The sequence below is a fragment of the Carcharhinus amblyrhynchos genome, chromosome 1 (assembly GCF_965287045.1).
Source record: "Carcharhinus amblyrhynchos chromosome 1, sCarAmb.v2.hapA, whole genome shotgun sequence".
Taxonomy (NCBI): Eukaryota; Metazoa; Chordata; class Chondrichthyes; order Carcharhiniformes; family Carcharhinidae; genus Carcharhinus; species Carcharhinus amblyrhynchos.
This window is the reverse complement of record NC_137324.1, coordinates 69,347,494-69,362,407: the sequence shown is the minus strand read 5'-3', so window position 1 is coordinate 69,362,407 and position 14,914 is coordinate 69,347,494. Positions and strand designations below refer to the sequence as shown.

General features: G+C 45.0%; 1 protein-coding gene across 1 annotated transcript in view; it reads left to right on the top strand.

Moving 5' to 3' along the window:
• Nucleotides 1-204: 204 nt before the first annotated feature.
• The window catches only part of LOC145347298 (mannosylglucosyl-3-phosphoglycerate phosphatase-like), a 66,824-nt gene continuing 52,114 nt past the window's right edge, over nucleotides 205-14,914 (top strand). The window contains exon 1 of the mRNA XM_080195296.1: nucleotides 205-335. Within this exon, the coding sequence (XP_080051422.1) occupies nucleotides 205-335 (131 nt within the window). The remainder of the gene's footprint in view (nucleotides 336-14,914) is intronic.

Here is a 14,914-nt window from a genome sequence, read left to right as displayed (position 1 = left end):
GCTTCTTGCAGGTGATCCACCGAGTCACACTGAGACCGTTGCGAGGCATGCGCGGATGGCTTTCGCCTTGCCGTCGCGCGGAGAGCCGGTCTGTTGGTTAACGTGCGTCACAATAGGGCCGCTGGCTCGGCGGGCGGGTGGCTTCCACGTTGCTATCGTGACGGGCCGGCTGGCGGTTAGGGCTCGTGCTTGTTTGAGTCTAAGATGGCGGAGTCGAGTGGGAGCGGATTTGAGGCGTCGTGTGAAGAAGCGGCCCCACTGCTCACTGTCCTCCACTTCAATGATGTCTACGAGATCCAGTCCCGTTCAGAGGAACCCGTGGGAGGCGCGTCCAGGTTACAATCATTCTTTTTACACATGGTACACTGAAACAAAGTGATTTAATAATTCATGAACACCCGTCCCTGTGTGAGTTTTGTATGGCTGGGAGTGGGGTGGATAAATGGCCATGATCGTAAAATGTTTATACGGTTTTATAGAAAGTTAGGACGACACCATTAAATATGAAATCAGGGAATGCTGAAAATGCAGGTCTGGCAACAGGTGTGGAAGAGAGAAAAATAATTGGACTCGTTTTCTCCCCGCAGATGTCACCAGATCTGCAGTTATCCTTTAATTTTATGTTTTTATTTCTGATTTCTATCATCTGCAGTAGCTTGCTTTCATTACCTTTCAATATAATCTTGATCCTTTTATTGGACCAGATTAGTTACAACAGAGACAGTTACCAATTAGGGTTTTTTTGCATCAGATGTTTCATTGGCAGGAGGGCCAGTAACCAGAGGGCACAGCTTTAAAATCATTGGCAAAAAAAACCCTGGGCATAGGAGGAGAATCCACTTAACCAGTTGTTATAATGTAGAATGCGTTGTCTGAAAAAGTAGTGGCAGCATTTACTGCAGTAACTTTCAAAAAGGAACTGGATATATATTTGAATATGAAACATTATCAGGACTATTAGGAACAGCAAGGAAATCATGAAGCCCCCTATCAACTTTCCCGATTCCAGCAAAATCCTTCCTAATGGTTCCACAGCCAGTTATGTAAAATCAATTAGAGTCCATAATTTAGAATAAAATCATTGGAAATACATGGGTTAATCATGGACAGTCAACAGTCAATCTATGTGAAAGACAAGTCATGTTTGACAAATTCAGTAGCATTTGAATGTTTGTTGTTCCTCAGTAAATTGAATTAAACACATTACTCAACTGCTGATCAACTAAAATAATATAGTTTAGTCACAACTTCTCTCTCTCGTATTCTACTAGTTCTTAATGTATTTGAAATTATTCGAGGAACTGCCATTTCTGTCCGTGCAATATTTCATATTTATGTGACTTTGCTTTTGGGCAGAAGAGTCCCCAGTAACCGTGACATGTAATTTGTGGTTAGCAGCGAAGCAACGCTGATCTGATGATCTCTGTGAGGAGACCTTTATCTCTCTCAAAATGCAATTGATTGCAATATTGTTGAATGGTGATCCCCACCATTAATCTGCAATTATGCCATCAAGCTGTCTAAGCAGCTAATCAGATTAAACAATTTTTCACAGGCAGTGAAGCAGAAAAGCGTAAGCATTAATAATCCACTTTTTAAAATTTTACACAGAATGAAACAAATGTTTGGGCATACACATAGGGTTAAAGTAGAAGCTGAAATATGAATAAACTCTTTAAAAAATTAGTTACTATTCATAATGGAGACATTGAGCAACACTCCACTATTTCTTCAGGGCAGACAGCCATTGAAGACCAAGTTACATTTCATTGTGCACAGCTGAACTTTTTATGGAGTTTCCAATAGCACAGTGAAAGTGGAAAGGGGGGAGTTCTAGCCAAATCAAATGATTTCACCAATTGCAACTGTAAAAAGCAGGATGGAGAGGAGTCCATAGTGCAGCCTGTGGTGAAGCAGTAAATGACAGACTGCAGCGTGATCCGATTCAGAAGGTAATGAAAACACATTGCCAGTTTTCAGTCAAAATGCTCCAAATTTCAGGTCTTTGTGTTTGTTTAACGCTAATTCTTTCTGCGTCTTCAATCTCTTGAATTTGCATTCTCTCTATGCCTGACCTTTTCTTGCCCCTTGTGACTCTTATTATCTCTATTACGTATTTTATTTTTCTGTAAGCCTCTCTTTGGTCTGTTTCCTCTCCTATATCCCTTTCTGGTGGCACAGTGGTTAGCACTGCTGCCTCACAGTGCCAGGGACTCAGGTTCAATTCCCAGCGTGGGTCACTGTGTGGAGTTTGCACATTTTCCCCATGTTTGCATGGGTTTCCTTTGGATGCTCCAATTTCCTCCCAGATTCTGAAGGATGTGCTGGTTAGGTGAACTGATCTGAGCAGGCGCGGAGTGTGGTGACTAAGGAAATTTCACAGTAACTTCATTTCAGTGTTAATGCAAGCCTTACTTGTGACTAATAAATAAAAACAATAAGAACATAAGAAATAGGAGCAGGAGTAGGCCATCTAGGCCTTCGAGCCTGCCCTGCCATTCAATAAGATCATGGCTGATCTGAAGTGGCTCAGTTCCACTTTCCCGCTTTCTCCCCATAACCCTTAATTCCCTTGCCCACCAAAAACCTATCTACCCGTGTCTTAAATATATTTAGCAAGGTAGCTTCCACCACTTCAATAGGCAGAGAATTCCAGAGATTCACCACCCTTTGAGTGAAGAAGTTCCTCCTCAACTCTGTTCTAAACTGCCCCCCCCCCCCCCCCCCCCCCACCCCCCCTGTTATCTTGAGGCTGTGCCCTCTAGTCATGTTGTCCTTTCTAAGCGGGAAGAATCTCTCTACCTCTACCCTATCCATTCCCTTCATTATCTTATACGTCTCTATAAGATCCCTCCTCAATCCTTCTAAACTCCAACGAGTACAGGCCCAGTCTATTCAGCCTCTCTTCATAGTCCAACCCGCTCACCTCCGGTATCAGCCTAGTGAACCTCCTCTGCACTCCCTCCAAGGCCAAAATATCCTTGCGCAAGTGCGGCAACCAAAACTGCACACAGTACTCCAGCTGCAGCCTCACCAGTGCCCTGTACGGTTGCAGCAAGACCTCCTTGCTTTTATATTCTATCCCCCTCGCTATAAAGGCCAGCATCCCATTTGCCTTCCTGATCACCTGCTGCACCTGCAGACTGAGTTTTTGCGACTCATGCACAAGGACCCCCAGGTCCCTCTGCACCGTAGCATGCTGCAGCTTTTCACCCTTTAAATAGTAATCCCTCCTATTATTCCTGCCAAAGTGGATAACCTCACACTTGCTAACATTGCTAAATAAACTTTAACTTTTAATTATATATGCTTCTAACACAAATTTGTCTATATTGTTTTCTCTTTGTCACACATTTCCCTGTTATTTCATATTTAGAGCTAGAAATGAAATGTTGATCCATTGATAGCAACAGAAATGAATGGAGAGCTCCTTCTTTCCTGTATTGAATGGCCTTTAATTTGCTTTTGTGCTGGATCTTTGGAGCTGTAACCTGTTTGCAAATGTATCTTCATGGGTTGAGAGTCCGTATCCTGTATCTGCGGTTAGCGAGTGTGGGAAAAGTATAGGTGGGAGGGAGGAGTAAAATCAAAAATTGGAGCTAGTACTAGCTAGGAATGGCTGGTCCTTGGAGGGAGTGTAGTTTGGGTTGTGTCAGGAGTCTAGGTGAACTGTTACTACCTCACAGTCAGCTAGGTATATGTACATGAAGCATTTGTTCCTCCTAACCATATGAATGATTCTTGTTTAAGTCACATGACTGCCATGAAGAAAATTATATTGTGCCCTTTTGTCATTACAGCACACATCAATGCATTAATTATAATAATGCCGTTGATCAGTTTTTTTTTATATGACTGAAGACGTTTGGAAGATTTGTGGCCAAACAATCTTTGATCAGAATTTTGATTCTCAGCATAAAATTGCCTTAATTGCAGGCATGTGAAGCTTTCAATAAAATGAAGCGGCATCATTACCATGCCTAACTTATTATTATCTTGCCTTTTAATGATTTATATTTGTTCAATAGCGCTATTTATTCACAGTGGAAAAATAAGAGTCAACAGTAATAAAAAAAAATTAAAGTATAATCATGTCCAAAAATAATTTCTTCACTGGGCATTGATTGCGCAGAACAATACACATGGTGATTTCCATCTGTTGTGTCTGGATTCTTTTGTCTTAAACACTTGAACTTCTTTTAAATGATTAGCAGTCTAAGACACTTGTGTAGAAAAGCATTTCAAAGGGCTTATGGCATTAAAAATCTTGATGTGGATGTGCCGGCGTTGGACTGGGGTAAACACAGTAAAAAGTCTGACAACACCAGGTTTTAGTCCAACCGATTTATTTGATAGTAAACTCACAAGCTTTTGAGGGGACTCCCTCTTCGTCAGGTGAATGGAGAGTTCTGGCCTCAGACAGAGCATGTAAAGCACAGACAGTATAGAGATTACTGATTAGAATGCGAATCTTTACACCTAACCTGCTGTTCAAATCCTAAAGTGGCTGACAATGTGTGTGGAAGGAGCACTGATCACAGGTTAAAGAGATGTGTATTGTCTCCAGACAGCACAGTGAGTGAGGTTTTGCAAACCCAGGCAAGTCATGGGGGTTACAGATAGTGCGACATGAACCCAAGATCCCTGTTGAGACCGTCCTCGTGTGTGGAACTTGGCTATCAGTCTCTGCTCAGCGACTCTGCGCTGTCGTGTGTCGTGAAGGCCGCCTTGGAGAACGCTTACCTGAAGGTCAGAGGCTGAATGCCCGTGACCACTGAAGTGTTCGCCAACAGAAAGGGAACAGTCTTGCCTGGTGATTGTCGAGCGATGTTCATTCATCCATCATCGTAGCGTCTGCATGGTCTCCCCAATGTACCATGCTTCGGGACATCCTTTCTTGCAACGTATCAGGTAGACAATGTTGGCCGAGTTGCAAGAGTATTTACTGCATACCTGGTGGATGGTATTCTCACGTGTATTCATAGCGAGGGGGATTGAATATAAAAGTAGGGAGGTCTTGCTGCGGCTGTATAGAGCACTGGTGAGGCTGCAGCTGGAGTACTGTGTGCAGTTTTGGGCGCCGTACTTATGCAAGGATATTTTGGCCTTGGAGGGAGTACAGAGGAGGTTTACTAGGCTGATACAGGAGTTGAGGGGGTTGAGCTATGAGGAGAGGCTGAATAAACTAGGCTTGTACTCGTTAGAGTTTAGAAGAATGAGGGGAGATCTCATTGAGATGTATAAGATGATGAATGGGATGGATAGGATAGAGGTGGAGAGACTCTTCCCGCTCAAAAAAGACAGTAGGACTAGGGGGCACAGCCTCAAGATAAAGGGGGGGTGGTTTAGAACGGAGTTGAGGAGGAACTTCTTCACTCAAAGGGTGGTGAATCTCTGGAATTCTCTGCCCGTTGAAGTGGTGGAAGCTGCCTCGCTAAATATTTTTAAGACGCGGGTTGGTGGGTTTTTGATAAGAGAGGGGATTAAGGGTTATGGGGAGAGGGCGGGAAAGTGGAACTGAGCCACGACAGATCAGCCATGATCTTATTGAATGGCGGGGCAGGCTTGAAGGGCTAGATGGCCTACTCCTGCTCCTATTTCTTATGTTCTTATGTTCTGATGCTGGAGTTGAGGGGGTTGAGCTATGAGGAGAGGCTGAATAAACTAGGCTTGTACTCGGAGTTTAGAAGAATGAGGGGAGATCTCATTGAGACGTATGAGATGATGAATGGGATGGATAGGATAGAGGTGGAGAGACTCTTCCCGCTCAGAAAGGATAGTAGGACTAGGGGGCACAGCCTCAAGATAAAGGGGGGGCGGTTTAGAACGGAGTTGAGGAGGAACTTCTTCACTCAAAGGGTGGTGAATCTCTGGAATTCTCTGCCCGTTGAAGTGGTGGAGGCTACCTCGCTAAATATTTTTAAGACGCGGGTTGATGGGTTTTTGGTAAGAGAGGGGATTAAGGGTTATGGGGAGAGGGCGGGAATGTGGAACTGAGCCACGACAGATCAGCCATGATCTTATTGAATGGTGGGGCAGGCTCGAAGGGCTAGATGGCCTACTTCTGCTCCTATTTCTTATGTTCTTATGTGTGATGATGGTATCCATGTCGATGATCCGGCATGTCTTGCAGAGGTTGCTGTGGCAAGGTTGTGTGGTGTTGTGGTCACTGTTCTCCTGAAGACTGGGTAGTTTGCTGTGAACAATGGTCTGTTTGAGGTTGTGTGGTTGTCTGAAGGCAAGGATCTTGGGTTCATGTCGCACTATCTGTAACCCCCGTGACTTGCCTGGGTTTGCAAAACCTCACTCACTGTGCTGTCTGGAGACAATACACATCTCTAACCTGTGATCAGTCCTCCTTCCACACACATTGTCAGCTACTTTAGGACTTGAACAGCAGGCTAGGTGTAAAGATTCGCATTCTAATCAGTAATCTCTAAACCGTCTGTGCTTTATATGCTCTGTCCGAGGCCAGAACTCTCCATTCACCTGACGAAGAGGGAGTCCCCTCGAAAGCTTGTGAGTTTACTATCAAATAAATCGGTTGGACTAAAACCTGGTGTTGTCAGACTTTTTACTATTAAAAATCTTCTATGATGAAGGATTGGTGAGTTTCTACATGTAGATGAGGTCTGACGTTATATTGTGGTGCCAAACAATTTCAGTCATGATGCAATTTCTGCAAAAACAATGCTGACTTGCTGACCATGTGCTTCAGTATTTTAGCAGAGCGACGCCAGCAGTGTGGGTCTAATTCCCATACCAGCTGAGGTTATTCATGAAGGACTGCCTTCTCAACCTTAACCCTCACCTGAGGTGTGGTTGTGGTCAGGTTAAATCACCACCTGTCAGCTTTAAGATTCCAAATTTTACACCCAGTTTTAAAATAAAGAGAGGAGGATAAACTTGAAAACTATAGGCTAGTTGGGTTAATGTCAGTGATAGAAAGACTTCAAGTAGAATCTAACAGTCAGTGTGGGGGATCAGCAGGCAGAACTGGAAGCAACTGAATTCCAGTCCCACCAATTAAAACTCACCCTCAAAAGGAAGAGCTGCCTATGATCATCTGGGACTGTGGCAATTTTACCTTAACTTCAGCACATACACAAATATAATTTATCTGTAATGGTAGAAAAAATTATCAAAATAATTTGCTGTAATTTCTCATCTTGTATCCATGAATAATTGATAATGATAAGATGACCTAAGAAGATCCAATTTTGATTATATCCTAAACCAGTTCAATTGTTAATTCTCAAACTTTGGGTTGTATCTTGGCGCCAAAGGAAAGGAAGATTCCAAATTTTACACCCAGTTTTAAAATAAACAGAGGAGTATAAACCTGACAACTGTAGGCTAGTTGAACTAATGTCAGTGATGGAGAAACTTCATGTAGAATCTAATAGTTGGCGTGGGGCATCAGAGGGCAGAACTGGAAGCGACTGTGAATCCCAGTCCTGCCAATTAAAACTCACAGGCTGCCACTTAAGTAATTGCAACTGCATTGATTGAGCAGGGATGGGTGCTTGGTGGGCACCATGTCCAGCTGTAGCCCACCATGAACTTTAAAAGCGATGTCCACTGAATAATCCCTCTCAGCAGAATGTCAATAGCAGTAGGCCACAGCAGATGGGAGGTGAGTTCCAGCAGCCAGCAAATACTGCTTGTCTGAACACTGGTGGAGGCAGTAATGAAAAGGAGGGACATCCTGATGTCAAGGGATGGGAGGAGGAGGCCACCCCACCTCACCAAGAAGACATGGATCAAAGTGGCAGAGGAGGTCAGTGGTCATGACCTTGTCTGGGGAACTTCAATCCAGTGCCAGAAAAGATTTAATAACTTTCTGCACTCGGCACTGATGAGTACTGAGTGGGCATTGTGCTGAATGGGACACTGAAGAGAGTATCCATCCATGGTTGTGATCAAGCATAAGGGTTTTGTGTAGTCTCAGAACACGTACTACTGTGTCCCATGGCTGGAGAGATGGATCAACAGCCTTTGGTCTGTCAAAGGTTCAGATGTCCAAAGGGGTGGTAATGTTAACAAACCTTTTGGAGGTGTTCTATATTAGGGGCAGCATGGAATGGTATATGAGATGAAAGTTTCAGCACTCAATGGAGCTTTTTCTCCTGAAAGTCAGTGATGCACAAAACTACAACAATCAGTCGAGATCTGACACTGGTGGTGGGGTGTCAAACCTAGTGATCCTCACCAGCCACGAGCTGGGAATCCTGGAGCTGGAGATTGAGTGAAGCAACAGATCATTAGGTCATGGAGAGGCTAGTATGTTTGAGGAAGGTAAGAGTCCATTAGACTAAAGCATGACAGACTCATGGTGGAAGTAATGAGCGCTTCATCCATCAGAACAATCTCAACTTTGCACCAATTACTGAGAAAGCTCAATGCAACTGAGGCCAATCGCGATGACTAGCATGGATGAGATGTTATTCTTTGCAATATGGGTCATGAATCTAACCTGTTGTTTTCATCCCTGAGATGAGCTGCCCATTGGAGTCAGCCAAGGTGCATCCCTTTACACCTGAGGAATGCACATACAACACACCATTTCTCAGCACCAGCACAGGTACATACACTTTGGTGGCTATGGCCATGTCAGATGAGTTGTTGGGGCACAGCAGTGAGGGCACGTCATGCTTATGAGGCAGATGATAGAAGCAGGGACACTGCAGTGCACCAGCAACCAGAGGACTGCTGGAGTCAAGGGCTATGCTGAGTGCAAGGAGGGTGATGAGCCTCTGAAATCTTCCATAAGATGGCAAATGCTGAATATCCAGCAGGATGCATGGGGAGATCTGGCAGATAACCCTGATGATCTACATGCCATGATCTCAGTCATGAAAGAGTCCTTGTGGCGCAGTGACCCTTAGCTCCAGGTACACAGCCTCATTCATTGAGAGAGTGATGAGTGTAAAGGAGAGGAAGCTCCAGAAGAGTTATGATGTGTTACTAGAGTTGTGCTTGAATCTGCAAGCCCTCACACCAGCAGTGATCACAGGAGATCAGTGCCTTTGTGGGAGAAGGAAGCATCAACTAGTGTCACTAATAGTTGCCCATCCTTGTGAGCAGGGAGCTGAAAAATGACAGATGAGGTGGCTGCTGTCTCTGTGGATTCTTCGTGCAGAGTCCTGGACGACGGCAGCAGCTCCTCTGTCTCCCGGCCCATCATCACTCCACCCTGTGGTCCGCGACGATTGAAGGTTGCCTGGCAATGTTTGCTGCAGCCCAGTGATTGGAATGTAGACGTTCACAAAGCAAAGCATCATGCCCCCCTCATGAACCGTCAAATGCAGCAATCAGCCTGGTACAGACTCTTTGATCCCCAAGATCTCCAGCTGAAAATGTGAGGCCAACAAGATAGCCACCCCACGTGAACTAGGTGCAATATGACTCATGTAGAACCCCCCTGCTCACCAGTACAGGAGCTATGAGGCTTTGTCTCCTGAACTGGTTGGTTTCTTGTAGGAGGCACACTGCATACTTCCCGTTTTGGAGGAGTGAGAAGTTCTGGAATCTGCATTGTGCTGCCAGATCAGTTGAGGCATCCAAACCTTATCTTCAGCAGCCCAATGGTCCACTACACCACTACTCTTGTGGATACATAGCAGTGGTTGTATCTGTCTGCTTTGGTCACCCAAAAGGCATCATCAATCACCTTTTCTATGCGTAACCTTGTCACCAATCAACACCAGTCAAGATGGGCTGGAGCAACAAAGAGCTAGGGTACTTGTGAGTGTCGAAGAAGGTATGCATATGCGAGCTTTCCAGGTACCTCGCACACATCTTCAGAATCTGAGTCTTCTGGTCACATATAATCTGAATGTTCATAGAGTGAAACCCTTTCCTGTTCACAAAGACTTTTGCTTGGTCAGCTAGTGCCTTGATGGCCACTTACGTGCAATCAATGTCACTGTGATGTGGGGAAACACTGCTCTGGCTGTGAATCCTCTCACCCGCACAACCTGGTTGCTCTGGTCCATCCTGAAATGTTCTCACATTCCTGAACAGGGTGCTAGGGACCAGCTTGACACTGCTGTGTGCAGCTGGCTGAGAGACACATGGATTACCCAGAGTGCCCAGGAAGATTCCAAAGGCATAAAAGGTTAGTGCCACCGTGACCTTCAGAACCACAGGTATTGGGCGTCCTCTGACACAGTTGAAGGCTATCTCAAACCCAGTTATCTGGCAGATGGTCAACATGGCTTCCCTTGAAAGTCAGAGCCCACTGAGGCACTGGACGTCGGTCATGTCAAGGTAGTTTGATCACTACCTGTACATAGCTTGTCAGCGCAGTAGTGGCATCTTCTTCAGGAATCTCCTTGCCCTGATTATCCTGTGCCTGCATCTGTGCCTGAGGGGGATGCCTGTGACCAGCAACCAATCTATTCTCTTTCCTCTTTAAAGGAGAAGATCTTCCCTGCCTAGTAGATAGCACCCTTCAGCAGGTTGGCTAATGGCACTCACCCATGAGCAAAGATGATGGGGGACCCAAACCTCCAGTGCCAGAGGACAAGAGTGTCATTCGAGCTCCACAGTCTGATGTACCCATAGAAAACACTCTATCAATATTCCAGAACACCAGTTCACCTCACCCCTAAAAGCGCTGAATTCTTCAGCTGTGTTTACAGCAGAGCCCTTTTATCCTGCCTTAGCATGCAAAAATAACAATTTTGGTTCATCTGCTTGTCTGTGTTTCCTTTGTGATGAGCTTAAAATCAAATGGGCAACATTAAATTTGTGTCAGTTGGTGATTTAATCCCCTTAATTATATTCATTATTGTCAGCAAGTGCATTGCTGATCTGTGCCACGCCCGCTGACCAAAATATTGCACGTGCGTGATGATGTCAGGATAGGTGCCCTATGTCATTATATGTGATGTAATGGACTTCCAGTCAGGTGTTGGTGAAATTCTACCCTTGGTGACAGTACCTTAGTGGCAGCTGGGGCCTGGGTTTAACTACTCGCCCAAAAGTCAGCATCTCTGACAGTGTGGGACTCTCTCACTATTGCATTGCAACATGAGCTTAGATTTTTGTGCTCCAGTCTCTAGTGAAAGTTTAACCCACAAAATTTTGTCTCAGGTAAGGGAGCTACTTACTAAGGCACCAATTGACATTTGGGAAAGTATGGATTAGTAAATGAGAGTGCAGATTTGTTAGAGGAAAATCATGTCTGACTAATCTGATAGCACTCCTTGATGAAGCAAGGGTGGTTGATGTTTATGTGGACTTTAGAACATAGAACAGTACAGCACAGTACAGGCCCTTCAGCCCTTGATGTTGTGCTGAGCTATGTCCGAACCCAAGATCAAGCTATCCCACTCTCTATCATTCTGGTGTGCTCCATGTGCCTATTCAATAACCGCTTGAAAGTTCCTAAAGTGTCCGATACCACTATCACAGTAGATAGTCCGTTCCACACCCCAACCACTCTGAGTGAAGAACCTACTTCGGACGTCCCTCATATCTCCCACCATGAACCTTATAGTTATGTGCCCTAGTAACAGCTATACCCACCCGAGGAAATAGCCTCTAAATGTCCACTCTATCTGTCCCCGTCATCATCTTATAAATGTCTATTAAGTCACCTTGCATCCTCCTCCTTTTCTTTCTAAAGAGAAAAGCCCCAGCTCCCTCAACCTCTCCTCATAAGACCTACCCTCCAAGCCAGACAGCATCCTGGTAAATCTCCTCTGCATTCTCTCCCATACTTCCACATTCTTCTTATAGTGAGGTGACCATAATATTCCAAATGTGTCTTACCAAGGTCCTGTACAGTTGCAGCATAACCACACGGCTCTTAAACTCAAACCCCTGTTAATAAATGCTAACACACTATAAGCCTTCTTCACGGCTCTATCCACTTGAGTGGCAGCCTTCAGAGATCTGTGGATATGGACCCCAAGATCTCTCTGTTCCTCCACATTCCTCAGAACCCTGTCATTGACCCTGTAATCCGCATTCAAGTTTGTCCTACCAAAGTGAATCACCTCACACTTATCAGGGTTAAATTCCATCTGCCACTTTTCGGCCCAGCTCTGTATCCCATCAGTGTCTCTTTGCAGCCAACAAGAGCTCTCCACCTCATCCACTGCTCCACCAATCTTGGTGTCATCAGCAAATTTACTAACCCACTCTTCCGCCCCTTTCAAATCATTGATAAAAATCACAAATAGCAGAGGACCCAGCACTGACCTGCTGGCAACTGGCCTCTAGTCTGAAAATTTTCCCTCCACCACCACCCTTTGTCTTCTATGAGATAGCCAGTTACTTATCCAATTGACCAAATTTCCTTCTGTTCCACACCTTCTTATTTTCTTCATGAGTCTACCATGGGGAACCTTATCAAATGTCTTACTAAAATCCATGTATATGACATCAACTGCTCTACCTTTATCTACACACTTAGTTACCTCCTCAAAGAATTCAGTCAAATTTGTGAGGCAAGACTTATCCCTCTCGAATCCATGCTGACTATCCTGGAGTAAGCTGCATCTTTCCAAATGGTCATAAATCCTATCCCTCAGGACTTTTTCCATTAACTTATCTAAGTAAGATTAACTGGTCTATAATTACCAGGTCATTCCTATTTTCTTTCTTGAAGAGAGAAACAACATTCATCACTCTCCAGTCCTCTAGCACAATCCCCGTGGATAATGAAGACTCAGAGATCAAAGCTAAAGGCTCTGCAATCTCGTCTCTTGCCTCCCAAAGTATCCCAGGATGTATCCCATCTCAAACCCCCGTTAATAAACGCTAACACACTAAGCCTTCTTCGCGGCTCTATCCACCTGAGTGGCAACCTTCAGAGATCTGTGGATATGAACCCCAAGACCTCTCTGTTCCTCCACATTCCTCAGAACTCTGTCATTGACCCTGTAATCCACATTCAAGTTTGTCCTACCAAAATGAATCACCTCGCACTTATCAGGGTTAAACTCCATCTGCCACTTTTCGGCCCAGCTCTGTATCCTATCAATGTCTCTTTATTGACCCTCAGGTCAATTATATACTATATAAATTGCTAATACATCATCCCTCAGATCACCTACCTCCTCCATCCTGTCAGCCTGTATCACACTCTCATCCTCAAAAATATGGCCCCTCTCCTCTGTGAACACTGAAGAAAAGAACTTTCAAAAGGTGTTTGACAAAGTACCACACAATAGATTTGTTAGCAAATTAAAGTCCATGGAATTAAAAGAACAGTGGCAACATGAATGCAAAATTAGTTTAAGGTCAGACAGAAAGCAAAGAGCAGTCGTGAACATTTTTAAGACCAGAGGGAAATATGCAATGTTGTTCACTAGGGCGTCAGTATTAAGACACTGTTGTATTTGACATACAGTAATGACCTAGACCTAAGGACAGTAAGAAATCTCACAACACTAAGTTAAAGCCCAACAGGTTTATTTGGTAGCACGAAATTTTAGAGCGCTGCTCCTTCATCAGATGAGTGGAGAGTTATGTTCACAAACAGGGCATATAAGAACATAAGAAATAGGAGCAGGAGTAGGCCATCTAGCCCTTCGAGCCTGCCCCGCCATTCAATAAGATCATGGCTGATCTGTCGTGGCTCAGTTCCACATTCCCGCCCTCTCCTCATAACCCTTAATCCCCTCGCTTATCAAAAACCCACCAACCCGCGTCTTAAAAATATTTAGCGAGGCAGCCTCCACCACTTCAACGGGCAGAGAATTCCAGAGATTCACCACCCTTTGAGTGAAGAAGTTCCTCCTCAACTCCGTTCTAAACCGCCCCCCCTTTATCTTGAGGCTGTGCCCCCTAGTCCTACTGTCCTTTCTGAGCGGGAAGAGTCTCTCCACCTCTATCCTATCCATCCCATACATCATCTTATACATCTCAATGAGATCTCCCCTCATTCTTCTAAACTCTAACGAGTACAAGCCTAGTTTATTCAGCCTCTCCTCATAGCTCAACCCCCTTAACCCTGGTATCAGCCTAGTAAACCTCCTCTGCACTCCCTCCAAGGCCAAAATATCCTTGCGTAAGTGCGGCGCCCAAAACTGCACAGAGTACTCCAGCTGCGGCCTCACCAATGCCCTATACAGCTGCAGCAAGACCTCCCTACTTTTATATTCAATCCCCCTCGCTATGAAGGCCAGCATCCCATTCACCTTCCTGACCACCTGGTGCACCTGCAGGCTAGGTTTTTGCAACTCATGCACAAGGACCCCGAGGTCCCTCTGCACCGTCGCCTGCTGCAGTTTTTCGCCACGTAAGTAATAGTCCTTCCTACCATTATTCCTACCAAAGTGGACCACCTCGCACTTGCCAACATTAAATTCCATTTGCCAGTTCCTGGCCCATTCGCCCAGCCTATCTAGATCCTTCTGCAGACTCTCCACACCCTCCGCGCAATTTGCCGTTCCACCAATCTTGGTGTCATCAGCAAATTTTGACACCATACACTTGGTTCCCTCCTCCAGATCATCTATATAAATGGTAAATAGCTGAGGCCCCAGCACCGACCCCTGGGGCACTCCACTAGTCACCAACTGCCAATCCGAATAGCACCCATTAACCCCCACTCTCTGTCTCCTATTTGACAACCAATCCTCTATCCACGCTAACACCCTACCCCCAACTCCATGCCCCCTTACATTCTGCAATAACCTCTTGTGAGGTACCTTGTCAAACGCCTTCTGAAAATCAAGAAAGACCACATCCACCGGCTATCCTCTATCCACCACCCTAGACACATCCTCATAGAACTCCAATAAATTTGTCAGACACGACTTCCCCTTAACGAAACCGTGCTGCGTCTGCTCTATCAAGCAATTCCCCTCAAGATGCCTCGCTATTTCCTCCTTGATGACAGATTCTAACATTTTACCTATAACAGACGTTAAACTAACCGGCCTATAATTCCCCG